The sequence below is a fragment of the Grus americana genome, chromosome 17, assembly GCF_028858705.1.
Source record: "Grus americana isolate bGruAme1 chromosome 17, bGruAme1.mat, whole genome shotgun sequence".
NCBI classification, from domain to species: Eukaryota; Metazoa; Chordata; class Aves; order Gruiformes; family Gruidae; genus Grus; species Grus americana.
Window position 1 is genome coordinate 8,920,757 of NC_072868.1, and position 15,933 is coordinate 8,936,689.

Consider the following 15,933-nt stretch of genomic DNA (forward strand, 5'->3'; position numbering starts at 1 on the left):
GTGTCAAGTCCTTCCCCAGAACCCCCAGTGCTCTGCAATCTGTTTTTCCTCTGAATATCAATGCAGTTGGAGGGAAAGATTGACGTTTTTCCCTGATGGCAGCTTGTAAGCACAGTTTGCTTTAGGTCAGCCGAAGACCTCCGCTCTGCTGAAGTGATGGCAGGTGACGAGAGGCATTGCCTCCAAGCGACATGCCAAGCAGCCTGCCGGCCTGCACCGGGGGTGAAACACTTTTCTTCCCTTTCCTCGTGGATTTTCACTTTAGCAGACAGGTGTCGCACACTTGCCAGCCCTTTTCCCCCAGGCATCCTCCTCCTCCCTCCACTGCTGCTGTGGGCTGGAGGTCCGTGGCGGTTCCCTTCAGTGGCTTTTCATCACCATTGCTGAAGCTAGCTCTTTACGTAAAGCTAGGGATTTAATGCAACATAAAGCACTTTTAAAACTGTTTTCTGTTTCTAAAAATCAGTTATATGTTTAGTTCACACCCTTCTGGAAGCGGCCGCGCTCAGATTCCTGCAGGGAGGGTTACGTCTGCTCCTAAAGGCTCCTCCGCTGCTGTCGGCAAACTGCTGCACTGGCAACACAACAGGCTCTCCACCGCAGCACCGGGCAGCCGCCGGGCCCTGCCCGCCTCGTCCGCGTCCCCTCACACCCCCCACACTGATGTCCCCCCCAGGACAGCCCCAAGCTGCTCCGCAGCCCACCCAGCACCCGCTCCACTGGCAGCACCGGGGTTGGTGTTTCCGAGCAATGCGCTTCCTGGAGCGACTCTGGGGCTGTGAACTGAATGTCAATGACAGAGGTGCTGATGGTGAATGACAGCTCCGATTTTTCAGGGTTTTGTGAATTCAGTGTGTATCTTACAAGTCTGTCACAGTAACTGCTGTTCTCTGGGGCTTGGGAGTCCTGCGGCTTTTCCTCCTCTGGTGAGCAATTTATTTCCTCTACTGACAGCTAACTATTGACTTCTCATTCTCCTGAAGATGAGATGTCCTGTTTCATCAGCTTTAAATTAGTTTTATCTTTAGACTTTCCTATTAATAAGCTCTCATCATGATGTCATTACTTGATATCTATTTTCTGATGTTTTTCATTAACAGCTTTATATCTTCCAGATATTTTTTTTCAAGTATTTTTCAAGTATTCCTCTGCTGGCTGAGTTATTTAATAGTCAGGCATGGATCAGGGATGTGAAGATGTCAGACACCGGTCAGAAGCGCACGTGGAGCGGCTCGGTGCCCGCCGGCTGGCTGCACGCACAGGCAGGAGCGATGGGGCTGCCATGGGGCTGGCGGGGACGGCCGCGTGCTCCCTTGCTCTGTATCTGCATCCCTCTAATCCCAGGCTGTGCTCTGCCACGCCGGGTGCTCTCAAAAGCATGAGTCGATAGAGTAATTAAAATGCCTCCCGGGAGGCAAAGGTGGTGCGATTCATTTGGACAGCTGTATTGGACTCTCTGGGAAAAACAGAGGATGACTTTTCGTGCCTCCTCCCGCACTCTGCCCCCTCCTGCAGGCTCTCCCCCCCCCAGCTCCCTGTGTGCCCGCTCTCGCACCTGGGGAGCCACTCCGGTCCTTGGGCAATAGCCCCAGGCTAGAGGCACCTCTCAGCTCTTATTTCCCTTACAAATCCTCCTTCCCACTCAGAACTCGGGCCTGGGTCGTGCCCCAGGGACGTGCTGCACGTTCAGAACATCCTCGCTGTGGCACCCCGGGGTGCTCCGTGACCCGAGCAGGGACGGGGACCGGGCAGGGTGGCTCCGGGATGTGGGGAGAGCTGGAGCAGCAGCAAACCATGGGAACGTGGGCTGAGCTGAGCGTCTGCTCGTGATTCATAATTCAGCATGGAGATTATCAGCAATGTTGATGTTTTACCTGGAGAACTCACAAGATCAAACAACAAACAGGATTCAAAGCAGCGTTTTGCCTAAAATGTCAGAATTTCAGAGAGCAAAGCTGCTCTCAGTTGGGAGATGGCCTCCCTTGGCTGTGTACTGCACACAGCAGGACGGCCTCGAGCAGCGCAGCCGCCCCGTGCAGAGCCCCCACCTCACCCCCCGCTTCCCCTGTGCTGCAGGGACCCCCCAGGCTCCTTCTGCCCCCCAAACATTTGCTGTGCAGGAGATACCACGGCTTCTCTTTCGCACTGCAAATGTCACTACTAATGGGGAAATTCAGGAACTTGTTTTCCACTGGGGAAAAAAACCCGACGGTGCAGTGGAAACACAACACTGCACACGGCAATTTGGCTGAGCCGACGTCAGCTGCTGACCTGCGGAGGGGAACTCACAGCGTGGCCGAAGCTGACGCCCTCCTCCCCTGGCAGCCGGAGCCCTTGATCTGAATGCACGTGGTGTATCGTATGTGCCAGCTGCAGGGGCGACAGTGCAGGGTCTCATCCCTGGTAGCAGAACTTCCTCTGGAAGTGAAAGGGAATTATTTCACATAATTTCAAGGGGACCCACGACCGGGGCTGGGTCGGAGCCACTTTCCCCAGCAGTCGGGCTGGCGAGAGCTGCTGCTGCTGCCGGGAGCACGGGGACAGGCTGGGCTGCTAGCCCAGCTGAGCGCTTTCGGCTTTAGGGATTTTTCTCTTTGTATCTTCAGCAGTGTCAAAAGCAAAGCCCGTGTTGAAAACACCCAAATCTCCTAACTCTCCTTAAGACCAGGAAAATGCGTTCCCTGGGCTTCATTTCCAGGAGTCGCTTGCACGGTGCAAGGCAGGGTAGGGGTGGGAAGCAGGGCGGGTTGGCCACATGAGGAGAGGATTAATGTGAGAACCAACCTCGTTTCCCTAATACTATACTTCTCGCATTAACGAGGAGGAGGAAAGGTGCCTGATTCCTTGAAAGGAAACCCTGGTATGACAACAGCCTGATGTACAGTGGCATTTCTAATAGAGCTATCAGGGCGCTTCAGGGACGCTCCCGTTCATGGTGTGTCTGCTATCTGCAAAGTCAGGTCGCAGAGGAGAGTTAGCTTGCCCAGCCCCTGCTGTTGGCTTGCACACAAAAATTACACAGCAAACTACGACCAACTGCAGAACGGGTAATTTGCAGCAGCGCCTACAGCACTGGGTTTCGGCTGATTAATATTCAGCGCACTGCTGTGAAAATGAAAAGCCAGACAGAATTGTCCTCCTCCCCTTTTTGCATCCGTTACCCAGGCAAGGGTAATGGCTGAAGCACAGAAACAAAAACAAGATTCACTTTCGGTCAAGCTGATATAGGGGTTTTGAGCCTAAACAAGCTGCTCTGTTCTATATTTGGGTTATTTAGCCTCATCTTTTAACCTGTGGGGTTTTTTGGGTTTTTTTAATGTCGTCTTTCTGTTATTTAATTACAGGAAGTTGAAGAAAGAATAGTAGGAGGCTTTCTTTGAAGCTACCAGAACAAAACAGTAGGCATTTCAAAAAACAGTTTCTCTTTATAAAAGGAAACATTCTGACATTTTAAAAACAGATTCTTCCCATGATTTCTTGATCAAAACTCCATTTTAAAAAGCACTTTTTTTGGGAAAACTTTCCCCATCCCACGCTCAGAAGAAAGCACAGCACAGGCCTGCCAGGAGCAACGGTACCTGCGGGCAGAGACCCGGGATCCTCTGGGCAGCAGGACGATGCCCCAGAGTTCAGGGGACAAACCAAACTCCCGCAGCTGGCTGGCATCCTCAGTGCTCGCCCTTCCCCTCGCGCAGTGCGGTTCCCTGCCCGGCCGCAGGTGACGGGGGTTCCTCTCCACCCTCCCACGGCTCTTTCCTCTGTGGAAAAGCCTGGGAGATGCTCAGACATGCCGGTCCTGCTGTGCCACCCGTGTTCGGCTGAGGTAGGGCTGGATGCTCTCGTACGACGAGGCGGCTTGTGAAGGAGGAAAGCAGAGCCACCGTAAGAGCCTTGGGGGCTTCGGGTTTGCGTTTACAAGGGCCAAAGTAAACCCTCACCGGGCAGTCCCAGACCTCACGTTTCTCTGTTGTGCAAACAGAAGGCGGGTGAGAGCGGGATGGGGTGCTGTCAGAGCAAACCCCGCGAAGGCCAACACAGAGCGAGGGGCTGCCGAGCAGGAGGAGCTGGCACCGCTCAGAGCTCTGCTCGGCCAGGCACCGCTGACCCAGGGCCGGGCTCCGGCCAAGGGCTCTGCCGGGTGTTCGTGCAATGTCCCTTCTGCCAGCAGCACCGCAAAGGACGGAGGGGGGGGAACCAGCAGGGTGAGAGGAGCCCCTGGGTGCCCTCGACCCCTCTGTGACGCCGCTGGGCACTGACTGGGGAAATCCCACACAAAATCACACTGGTGCCCTTGCAGACGGGGCTCGCAGGGGTCTGAGCTGTCTCGGAGTTGCCGCCCTCGTGCACCGGGCCCGGGTGGTGCCAGCGGCAGGGATGTCCCCTGTGGCACCGTTTTACGTTAATATTGGTGCATCAAACTGGTGCGGGCTGGGGAGGCGGGTGCTGCCGCCGGCTCTGCAGGGCTCACGGTGGCCGATGCCACCCGCCCCTTGTTCTGCGGGAGCGGAGGTGGGAACCACCCTGATGGCACCACGCCACCTGGAAGGATTTGGGTTTTGGCATTTTGGTTCTAGGATTACTGAGGAAATCTTTACACCTGTCTTTGCAATTATTCACAGTCAGTGAGCCTGGGTTGGGAATTGGCACTTTCTTTCATCCTGCGCCTTCTGTTTCCTTAGGAATTGGAAACCGAACGTGCCCAACGAGGCATTACATATTAGACAGCTTGGACTGTCCGTCCCCGTCCTTCCCCTCGCAGCTCTGCCGCTGCCATCGAAGGACACCCGGCCTTCTGCTCTTCGTCTTTGTGCTGCTGAGCACACACAGCTCATTCGCATGAAGTTCAATTTCCCGGAGCCTCCGGCACATCAGTGTTATCGCAGCCGGCATGAGAGGCAGGAGGGACGCACCGGCTGCAGCCCGGCGGTGCCTAATGACCACCTCTTGACAGTGTCGTTACCTCTGTGTTTAACTGGCAGGGTGGGGGTGGCATCCTGCCCCCGCACTGAGGTCGGGCTGCTCAGGGCATCGCTTGCTCGCAGGCTGCCACAGCCAGGTAAAAGGAGGGAGGAGCAGCAGGAGAGGCTGGGCTGGAGTCCCTGGGCATCGGGGGCACCCTGGTCACCCCATTGACTTGTGAAAAGGGCAGCGGGAAACTCTGAAGTGTTTAGAGAAACGTTTAAACTCCTGAACACTCGGCTGCAGTATGCAGGATGTGTAGGTTAGGCTACTGGAAAATGGTCTCTTCCCAATGAAAATTTTGTTCTTTCATGAAAAAAAAAACCCTGAAAGCTTTTGCTCACTAATGCAATAATTCTATGGGGAACTTGAGCTGAAATACTTGATTTTTGGATCAGCTGCAAGAGAGCAGCCGTCCTCACCATCCCTTCACTCCTTCAGTTGAGCCTTTCTTCCCCAGAGCCACTGCTGCTTGGCAGAGCCATGGTTTCTGCACAGAGCCAATTTAATTTAAAAAAAAAACCAAAAACACTTTCTGTCAAAAACAGTTCAGGTGTGAAGTTTCAGAGCGGCACTAGTGTGGGGCTGGGGATGTGCCAGCCGGAGGGTCTTTGGCAGCCCCAGATCGGATGGGATCAGATCGGTGCTCTGGGCACAAGGAGACAGCACAGGGGCCAGGCGGGGAGGGCAGCAGTGGGGGATGAGCTACAGCCGAGGAACGGAGGTGTGGGCTGGGGTCTGCGCTGGAAACGCTCACCCTGAGCTGGCAGCACGGCTCCCGGCTGCACATCCTGCTCTTTCTAGCTACCAGCTGCTGGCACTCACCATTTCCCACTTCCCACCATCTTCAGCCGTTCTGCTTCTCTTCACCTTTTCTTTTGAATGAACTTCGTTAGGAATAGGCGATACCCGCAGCTGGGGCACGGACGCTGCAGACACAGCGACTGAAATGACAAACTGCAAAGTTGAGCATAAATGTCAGGTGAGAAGCAGGTCCTGTCCTCTGGCCGAGGCAGCGGGACGTGAGGAGGAGCCCTGCGAGCAGGAGCGCTGGGGAAGATGCTGTCTGCAAACCAGCGGCTCATGGGAGCTGGGTGTCCCCTGTGCCCAGGGACAGGGCTCTGGGCAGGAGCAGATGGGCAGAGGCAGAGGAGGGTGTTGGTGCATCCCAGCGGGGACGGCCAGCAGAGCCAGCGTGGGTGCTGGAAGCGGCGGGTGGCACACGGTGCTGTGCCGGCAGCTCTGGAGGCAGCAGGGTTTGGGGACGGGATCTGGCACCGGCCCCAGCAGCTCTCGCCGTGCAGCCGTTCTGTGCAGGGGCTGTGGCCAGGGCACATTTCGATGCAGCAAGCAGCCAGAAAACTGCCACGGCTGGAAGCGAGCTCCTCCTACGCCCAGGATGCCCACTTACCCCCAGGGTCCCAGCCCCAGCCGGGGGGGGGGGGGGGGGAACCTGCCCCGGCAGGGCGCCAGGGACGTGTTTGTTCATGTCAAACAGCTCCCAGCTCGCTGGCAACAAGTGGGGAGCAGGAACAGAGAATAAAAGAACCAGCAGCTCAGGGACAAGGGCAGAATAAATCTGCATAAATACAAATGAGGAGAATATTTATTTCTCACACTGATCACATTTCTGTAGCTAGTTTATACAGCGAGAGAGGCATGGGTCCGTCAGGGCTGGGCAGGGCTTAGACCCGGCTCCGGGGCTGCAGCTCATCATGGTTCCCCAGCTTTCCAGCAGACTTATCTATTAAATATTCTTTGCATGTGAGTTACTCCTGTAGCTGATAGGAGAGATAAATAACAAAACCCTTGCAAATGCAAAAATCCTTCGACAGTTTGGAAAGAAACCAAATCACGTGCTGAATGCAGATGAAGAAAAATCCTTTTTATTGTAAGGAGTAACAGAAGGGATGTGAATCTGCCTCACCCACAATGCATCACATCCAAATCCACTTGGAGATTACAAGACAGGATAGCATTGACTCTGATCAGTTCAAAGCATAACTGTTTGGGAGCAAATCAGCTAAGTACATGTTTGGATTAGCTTGTAGGCCTTTTTTTGCCTTCTTTTTAACTGTATGAAATCACTGGAAACAGCAAATTTTCCTTTTGAAATGGTCAACTAATCAAGAAGCAGAAGGAGAGCAAAGACAAAGCATTTACATCACATCTCCTTTTGTGCCTTTTCTCTCTTCCCGTCACAGGAATTTGGTGCAGTTGGTGCAAACTCACAAAATTCCCATGGGGCAGCTGCACGGGGACCAAATCGCTGCCACCAGCTGGGCTGTCTTGGTCCAGCACCAGGAAAGTCTCCCCTGGGCCAAGCAATTACCTGGCCCAAACCACAGCCACGGTCCAGGCAAAGCTCGGCTGTGTGTAGGGAAGGGCTTGAGGGTCAGGGCAGGACCTTTGTTCGTGGTTGCCGCAACGAGTGGCTTATGGCCATGACAGCCAGGAAGGCACACGGGCACGACCTGGGGCTCCTGCCTCTGGCTCTGCTGCCAGCAGCCATCGGCACGGCTAGCCATCAGCACGGCTAGCCATCGGCATGGCTAACCCTGGGCTGGACAGAGACACCAAAGACTGATAAGGCTGAAATGTAATGCAGAAGAAATAGTGCTTGCTTGAGTTTCTCCATTTTCACATCTATTTTCTGTATATTGAGTCATCTTCCTCCCTTCCCTCCTCCTCGGGGCTGAGCAGTGGGAATCGCCCACGAGGGCACCTGGGGGGATGCCGGAGCTGAGGTTTTGGGCAGTGTGGGAGCTTGGAGTGGCAGCCCCATGCTCCCCCATCACCTCCTGCTGCCAGGCGGCAGGGTCAGCCCCGGTGGGCTCGTCTCACCCAGCCCAGGCACCAGCCCCAGCACTGGCGCTGGCACATCTGGCAGCAGAGATCTGAGCCAGGTCCCCAGCCAGAAAATCGTCCTTACCCCACGGCGCTGCCATCCCCGCAGCTACGGAATGCTCCCAGGATCGACGGCTGTGGCTGGGGAGAGGGACCCAGGTCAGTGTGCTCTGGCCCCCCCGAGCCCCGGCAGCCCCCACCTGTGGGGCCGGGCACCGTGGTACCCGAAGCGCCAGCGGCCGGAGAGCCCCCGGCTTTAAGGGCAGAGATGATTTAGTGCCCTGAGGAATATGCCTCTGGGGAAGCTGGGACGGCTTCCAACTCTTCCCTCCCTCCTCTATATATTAACTTTGCACGCATATGAAGCTGAAAGCTCTTCCAATCACCTCTGCAAATATTAATTAATCCTCACAGCATCCTGAGGACCATTATTCACTCCTACTAAGTAAATATTATTAAATCCTTTTATGAGAGGTGAAGTGACTTTTCCAGGGCTGTGCAGGGCATAAGTAGGAGTGCACAGACTTTGTCTTGTGACCGTACACCCAGAGCTGCCAAGTGCGGCAAAGCGGCTGCTGCTGGGGGTAAACCTGCCCGTGCCTGAGCCAGGGGATGTCTCCAAGGACCAGGAACCTCGATCACCCCACAGCACAGCTGTGCTGCGTGGGGTGGAAGCGCTTTGTGGGACCACCCTGAGATGCATCCAGCTCCCTCTGGCTTCAGCTGCACCCCATGGCCACGAAGACCCGCTCCTGGCCACTACCCTGTGCCAGGGCTGTTCCCTCCCCCCCATGCAGTCCTGCTGCTGCGGCTGCTGCCCCTTTCTGCCTCACAGGCACCGGTGAGGATCCCCATCGCGGCATCGGGGCCAGACTTACTCTGAAGGAGCCAGTTGATGAAGGCGCTTGGGAAAGGGGATTTCTGCAAAAAACGAGGAGGCGTTGAAGTGCGTCACTGCAGAGGCTGCAGCGGGCGGGAGGGCAGGCAGCACTGGGGGGGATCAGGGCTGGGACACAGCCGTACCTGCAAATCCAGCTCCACGAACTGCCCGGATGTCAGCGGCAAATTGGAGAGGGCAGAGTGGATTTTTCCCAGGAGCCCAAAAGGGATGACACCTGGGGAGAGGGACAGGCTGTCAGGGCTGGGCAGAGCCGGCTGCCTGTCCAGGAGCCTGCCGGGGTGCTCTGCCTGCCTGGAGCATCTGGCAGAGCCTGGGAGAGCAAAGTCCCTGCCCAGCGACATCCCCATGGCTAAACATGCAAAACTCAAGTGGCACTCTAAAAATTAACATAGAAAAGTTAACAACTTACGGTTGAGGAATTGTAGCTTAATATTGATGATGCTGACCCAAATATTCACTAATGGGCAAAGCTGCAACGGTAACAAGTGGCACAACCTTGGTGAGAATATTGTGGGTGTAGCGATGTGTTTCCCTAACATCGTTTGAGTTTCACAGACTTTAAATCAAGATGAAACAACCAGCTCCTAGAGCATTTCCTCCATGGAAAAAGAGCAATGTGAATTGTTCAGCCCTCTTCTCAAAATGGCACCGATTCTATTTAACAGGATAAAAGATTTTGTAACAAGCACCTTTTTTCTAAGTGAGACTGTCGCTTCTGCTTACCGCACCATCCCCGTACCAGAAGGTGCTTCGGAAAGCAATTGGTTACAAATTATCCCGTAACATTGCATGATGGAATTTGAATTACCGCTAACAAATAAATCCTGACTGTAAGAAAGATCAAGGAAGTTCACAGAATTCACTTATGGGTTGTGAGTGTGCTCCTGTGCATGCACATATCTATATGTGTATGTATATGTAAATCTGCTACCTAATTATGGCAAAAGCACTAATTTCAATTAAAGTGCAGCTTCTTACAGCGAAGGACTTTCAGGCACTCACCAGCGCAGGTATGAGAGATTGAAGAGAAGAGTTCAGCAACCTGCTCACCAGATTGGTGAGGAAGCTGGAAAGGAAAAAAGAGAGACAAAAATTACCAGGGAAGTTGTCAAAACCTGGGGCTGAGCATCAAGACAAATCTGAACTCCTCCGCTGGTCTGCAAGGCTGTGAGCGCCGAAGAAGAACACCCGTTGTCTTCTCTTATCTCTGGTGTTAAAAGATGCTGCAAACCCACAGCTCCACCAGGCTTTAGCAGGAATTATAGATGCTCAGGACTTTATTATCTGCTTATCAAAATCTGATTGTTAATGTGTTAATTTGTGCCCAGATTTGAGACTGAAACTTTTCCCCGCTGCAAACTTGCAAAGCGCTGACCCACAGCTAGTCCTGCCCATCATTTTAACTGTATCCATGTTTGCAGGTTTCTCGGGCTCCTCATGGCTGGATAATGGAGCTGCCGTCTACCCTGCATGCTGCCCCTGCGATTTTCGCTGGATTAACCTTCTCTGTGAAGTGCTGGGTGGTCTCAAGTCTGGAAATTAGACCCCCCTTGGGTGAGGGGGAAGAAACCTGCCTCCGGCGCAAAATGCAGCCCTACACCAGGGGCCATGGTGGAGCCCCAGATCAGCCCAGGGGGGTCGGGCTCAGCTCCTGCGTGTGATGGATCTTGGGGCTTCTATGAGCAGCTGCTCGGTGGTGACATGAGCCCGGTGGCGGTGAACATTCCCACACTCACCCTTTCCGCAGGTTGACATTGAAGCCACTGAGTAGGTTGTTGCAATCTTTAATCACTAACTTGAGGTCACCAGGGGTGTCTTGGGTCAGTGCGATGTGTGACGTGATGTTTGTTTCTACCGAGGATCCACTCAGAAACTGAAAAATCCTAAAAAATAAGCAAGTGGCTTGGAGGATTATGGAGGAGACCAAAGCAGCCCAGAAGAGCGGTATCTGTGGCTGAATTGCAAGCTTGGGCTCAGCTGAGACAGTGTTTTAATCTCAGGACTTCCATCAGGCTCCTGGTCCTGTTAGCAGATCATTGAAGTCCCAGTGTGCAAACAGGCACAGAGGGGTTTCCACGACAGTTCTGACTTCAGGCAGATGAAGGACAAGTCAACATGGAGCATGGAGCCTTCTTGGCACTTTGCTTCCAACACCTTGTCCACAGGAGGATCTCTGCCTCTGCTGGCCGCCACAGACTGAGACTGTGTCTCTGGAGTGAGGACTGCTGGAAATGTCCCCAGGGAGGGGCAGCAGCACAGCACAGAGCTTTCCTCACCAGGCCCTTGCTCAGTGTTTGGGGATGTTTCTCCAGCACCTGGGAATGTCCTGTCCTCCCCAGCACCCTCAGGCCCCCACAGCCTCACTCCACTGTCTTGCCCACCAGCCCTGCTCACCCTGGCAAGCACACTGCCAGCTTCGAGTACAGGTTCAGCACAAGCTCTCCTCCACGAAGGACCTTCCACGACACTCGGACATTCTCAAGGTTCAGCACACTCAACCTGGGGGTTGACATCAAAGCAACCCACCTTGAGATGGCAGGTTCATCATCATCAGACCCTACAGTCCCATCTCTTCCTGTTCATCATTTGACTGGTTACCTATGTGGATATTCCCAGTTAAACATGTAGGTGGGGAAGGGCCAGCCCCCGCTCCAAGAAGACCCAACTTCAAAGCAGGGTCAGGTTGCTCAGGGCTGTGTCCCAGTGAGTCTCAACCATCTCCAAGGGTACAGATTCCCCCACCTCTCAGGGTGCCCATCACAGTGTCACATCACTCCCATGGGGAAGACTTTTCCTGTATCTGGTTGGAATTTCCCCTGTTGCACCTCCTCACATGAGCTGTGAGCCCAGGACTGGTGGTTTGTATAACAGGAAGGATCTGATCCCTTGGAGCACCTCTGTAGGGGAACCCTTCCTCTGGACATTATTTGTTACCCTGCAGCAAGCTACACCTCTGTGCTTGTGCTCTGACTTACCAGGCGAAGCGTGTTGACTTGCAATGGACTCCATCACCCAGCAGTCCTCCTTCACCCAGAAGACCATCGAGACCAAGTAGACTTCCATTGCCTAAGAGACCTCCTTTTCCAAGCAGATCTGTGCCAAGCAGACCTTTCTCCCCAAGAAGGTTTTTATTGCCAAGGAGACCATTGCCAAGGCCTTCCCCACCAAGGATGCCTGTGCCGAGCAAACCACTGCTACCAGGTTGTCCTCCTGCAACAGTCAGACCTCTATTACTGTTCTGGTTTTCATAGCCAATAAGCCCTTCTCTCCCAAGCACACCCATGCAAAGTAGACCTTCCTCACCTAGGAGTCCTGTGCCAAGGACCCCAGATCTGCTAGATTCATTTCCTGCATTAAGGGGACCTCCACTTTCTTCTCCACTCAGACTTCCTCTGCCAAGGAGGCCAGTACCAAGTAGCCCACCTTCACCAAGAAGGCCTGTGCCAAGCAATCCACCTTTTTTGCTGATGAGACCTTCACTGCCGAGAAGACCGGTACCAAGCAGACCTGCACCAAGGAAGTCCCAGTTATTAATCAGACTTCCACTGTTGGAAAGGTTTCGTTGACAAGAAAGGTTGGTTCAGCTATGTTAGGTTGACCTGCTCAGGAGGTTCTGAGGGACCCCTGAGCAACCTTGTGAAAAGTTGGGTTTCCCATGGAACTGAGCCTGCCAGGAGGCAGGTTCCTGATGAAGAGAGGGATACTGCATGAGCCCAACATGGCACTACACACACCAGGACTGAGGTGGGCACGGCCACCTGCGCCACGACGCTCCCCTGGGAAACATGGAAAACTTCTGAACTCACCGTCTTTGGATTGTGCTGGGCTCAGACCAAGGACACTGCCCAGGTTGAGGAGGCCCTGGGAGGGGGGCAGGAGGCCCCCAAGGAGGATGAGACAGCAGAAAGGCAGCATCTCTGGTCCCAGCACCTGTGGAGAGACCCACATCAGCCCAAGCACCAGCCCCACTGTGCAGGAATTGGCAGCCTGGGCACCAATTTGGCTCTCCATCCTTGACATGTGCTGCTCTGGGGCGGTGGGGCAGGTTCCCCCTAGACATGAAGTCTCCAGGCACCATCCCCTAGCCCTAGGGGACCAGCCTGAACCCACAGCACCCTTTTCCCACTCAGAAAGGTCAAACTGCTTCTGGTTATCAGGGAGCAACTGGAGCATGGTGACATGCTCCTCCAGAGTCATTGATGTCTCCATGCCCGGCTGGGCTACCCCGCTGCAGAGCTGGGTGCCTGATGTCGCAGGGAAGCCCGGAAGAACAAAATGTAATTTTAAAGAGAGCAAGAGGGATGGAGAGGAGACAGCATGATACAGTACCGAGCGAGGCGGATGACTTCCGACCGCTCTGAAATGGCCCTGAAAGAAGAACACTTTAAGGGGCACAGCAGATAAAAAAAACTGGTGTGTGTCAAAGTCGTGTCCTTCTCCCCATTATGAAGAACACCTTGTGTTATTAAAGCTCAAAGCGCAGCCAAAATCAGACTCACTTTTCCATGGGCAGGTTGTTTTTCTCATCTTGCTCCATTCAGGCTATGAAAAGAGCCTGGATTTGATCTGCCTCTAGTCAAAAGAAAGCACCTTCAAGGACCTCATGTTCCCACATGAGCTGGACTTTTTGGGGTTACAACCAACACTGTGGAGTGTTTGTTTATGCACAGAAAGGTGTTTGCAAAGAAATGAAAAGAGGCACACGCTGAAGCACTGCCATAGGTCTCAGTTTAAGGGAGCACCCACCTGCACAGCCCGTGTCCCGGGCCAGACACCCCGGCTTGTCTCTTCTGGGAAAAACAATGTACGAACTGTGGATTGCAGAGGTTCGGCACTGAGAAATAACATTATTTAGGTCAGACTGAACAACTTCTTTATCTGTTCCAGATACTTTAAAAAAACCCCTCTATGACAGTTCTTGGCACAATTAAATTAGACTTTAATTCAGTAGTCTGTCTTCTACATTTTCCCTTTGATCAGCATGTAATGATGCACAGCTCCTGTAGCTGTGATTATTGAACAGAAGAGAAAGATAGAGGCTTGAGCAGCTTCCATTGAAAATCATGTCAAATAAAATCAGTGGGATTTGTTGGAGGGTCTCCACAAGACGTGCGCAGCATTGTAAAAGGATGCCAAAATGGTCGTCAGGTCTTTTAGAAGAGCTCTTAGAGAGAATACATGTCAAAGTAGACAACTGTCTCTGCAGTTATTAACGATATCTATTGGGTTGGTACCTCCATGGTCACATACACTTAAGCGAGCTGAACATCCTGTACATGCAAAACACATGTATGGCTTTGCAGATAAACACTTATTTAATACCAGCTGATAAGCTGAAAATTGTTCTGAATTCTGGTCACCAAGATCGTGAAAAAAATCCTAGTCATTTCTGCTAGCTTAGTCATTATAACAAACTTAACAACAACAAAAATAAACGTGGAATTTGACAAGCAAGAGCTCTACTAGCTTTAAAAATTAATTTTCATAAATGATTAAATGCTGCTACAGAAATCAAAGGAAAACATCATTAAAATTCTTGCTTTTAAAGCTGAGTTACACTTTGCTGTAGGTTGTCTAATGGGAACAGGAGCTCCGTGGCCACGGTACCTTAATGTCACTTACCTGGAGCCCTTTGATGTTGCGGTGCAGCTGCCCACGGCCTCTCAGCAGCGGCTGGCAGCAACAGCAGCTCTTATATACCTGAACTGCAGGAACAAGGAAAGTCCAGGGAAAGATGAAGCAGGAATAGTTCCTCTTCACTGGCTGTCAAGTGTGAACCCTGCACCAGCCTGATCCCAAATGCTCACATAGCAGCGCTGGCCCGTGGCCAGCAGCACCCACCAAGCCCGGCGGCTCACCCCCTTCCCCTCGGGCTGGGTGCAGCACCCACCAGCTCTCCTGCCTGGCCAGGGCACGCTGCCATCCTGCTGCTTGGGGCTTGTCCCCTCCTGCCCCCTCTGACTTTCAAGACAGCGCTTGCCTGGGGCAGCTGCGCCGTGTCTGAGGGTCCAGCGAGGCATCCCCCCACAGCCCCTGGGTGCTGGGGCAGGGGCTCACATCCCTGGGCACGGGATGCTCTGGATCAGGTCCCATCCAGCCAAGGGCCACGCAGCTCCTTGCACATGGCCCGGTGTGGCTGGCTGTGGCCGTGGCACAGGTGGCTGTTGCTGCTCACAGCTACTCAGCGTCTCTCTCGCTTTGCTTTCCCACAGCAGTCCCGAGCAGAGCAGGATGGTGCTGGCACCCGACAGACCCCAGCTGCAAATCCTCCCTGCACACCTGACCCTGCTGAGGTGCCCAAGGCTTCCTGCAAGCCCTAGACCCCGCCACGAGGGCCGTCACCAGCACCATGCGTGCCGCAGGTGCCCGGCGTGTCGGTGGCTGCGGTGCAGATGGAGCTGCACTCTGCAGGCAGCAGCGGGTACCAGCTCACAGCCACGGCAGCCGCGGTGTCCAGCCCAGGGCAGCCCTCACCACCAAGGCAGAGAGGTGGAAATCTGTGACCCCTCGTTCTGCCCCCTCTCCTCTCTGCATCTCTGAATTTCCATAGGACATGCTGACTCCAGAGCATCCCCTGTTACTATGAGACACCCTCTGAGCAGCTGGGGTGAAGGGGGATGTCATGGGGGGCTGGGGATGCTCCCAGGTCTCTGGCTGAGCAGAGGGTCCCAGGGACAGTTTGGGGCAGCTCCACTCCAGGGGATGCTCCATCATATTCAGCAGAGCATGAGAGTCTGAGGACAGCGAGAGGTGAGCAATTACCTCCCAATGAGTTAACTATGTACAGAAACAGCACAAGGTCAAGGCTGATAAAAAAAAAAAAAAAAGGTTATCACAAACTAAAGAGTGTGTGGATTTATGGTATACCGACTGCACCATGAAAACTACCTGTTGTCCAGAGGTACACAGGAGATGGCTTGTGCCTCTAAGAAAGATCTTGGCTGTTTAAAGGAGGCTTGAGACACAAGAAAAACAAAACCCCACCCCCCCCCCCAAAAAAAAAAGGGGAAATAAATACAGAGGGGATGGGAAAAGGAGCATGAAAGATGAGAGAAAAACCTGAGTCTGAGTTTCCAGGTGGTTTTCAGGCTAGATCTGGACTGCACAGGGCCAGGACAGTCTCAAAGGCAGCAATACTACAGCCATCCCAGCTATTCCCTTTCACCCCAGGAGCAATAGATGACTTTAGAGCCTTAAATTAGCAAAGGCTTCATTGCTTCAACAGG

General features: G+C 53.5%; 1 protein-coding gene and 1 long non-coding RNA gene across 2 annotated transcripts; both read right to left on the minus strand.

Moving 5' to 3' along the window:
• Positions 1–6,829: 6,829 nt before the first annotated feature.
• LOC129214400 (BPI fold-containing family B member 4-like) lies at positions 6,830–12,916 on the minus strand. Its single transcript, XM_054845960.1, has 11 exons — positions 12,818–12,916; positions 12,514–12,637; positions 11,683–11,881; positions 11,102–11,206; positions 10,444–10,590; positions 9,710–9,773; positions 9,117–9,177; positions 8,830–8,921; positions 8,685–8,727; positions 7,892–7,947; positions 6,830–7,684 (listed from the first exon to the last, which is right to left on the minus strand). Exons 1-10 carry the CDS (start codon positions 12,914–12,916, stop codon positions 7,916–7,918), a joined length of 966 nt encoding a protein of 321 aa, XP_054701935.1. The 3' UTR covers positions 6,830–7,684; positions 7,892–7,915.
• On the minus strand, positions 11,856–14,364 carry LOC129214246 (uncharacterized). The gene is made up of 5 exons (XR_008579639.1): positions 14,330–14,364; positions 13,454–13,541; positions 12,514–12,637; positions 12,011–12,214; positions 11,856–11,917 (listed from the first exon to the last, which is right to left on the minus strand). It is a non-coding gene; the product is annotated as an uncharacterized LOC129214246 (long non-coding RNA).
• Between the last annotated feature and the right edge of the window lie 1,569 nt (positions 14,365–15,933).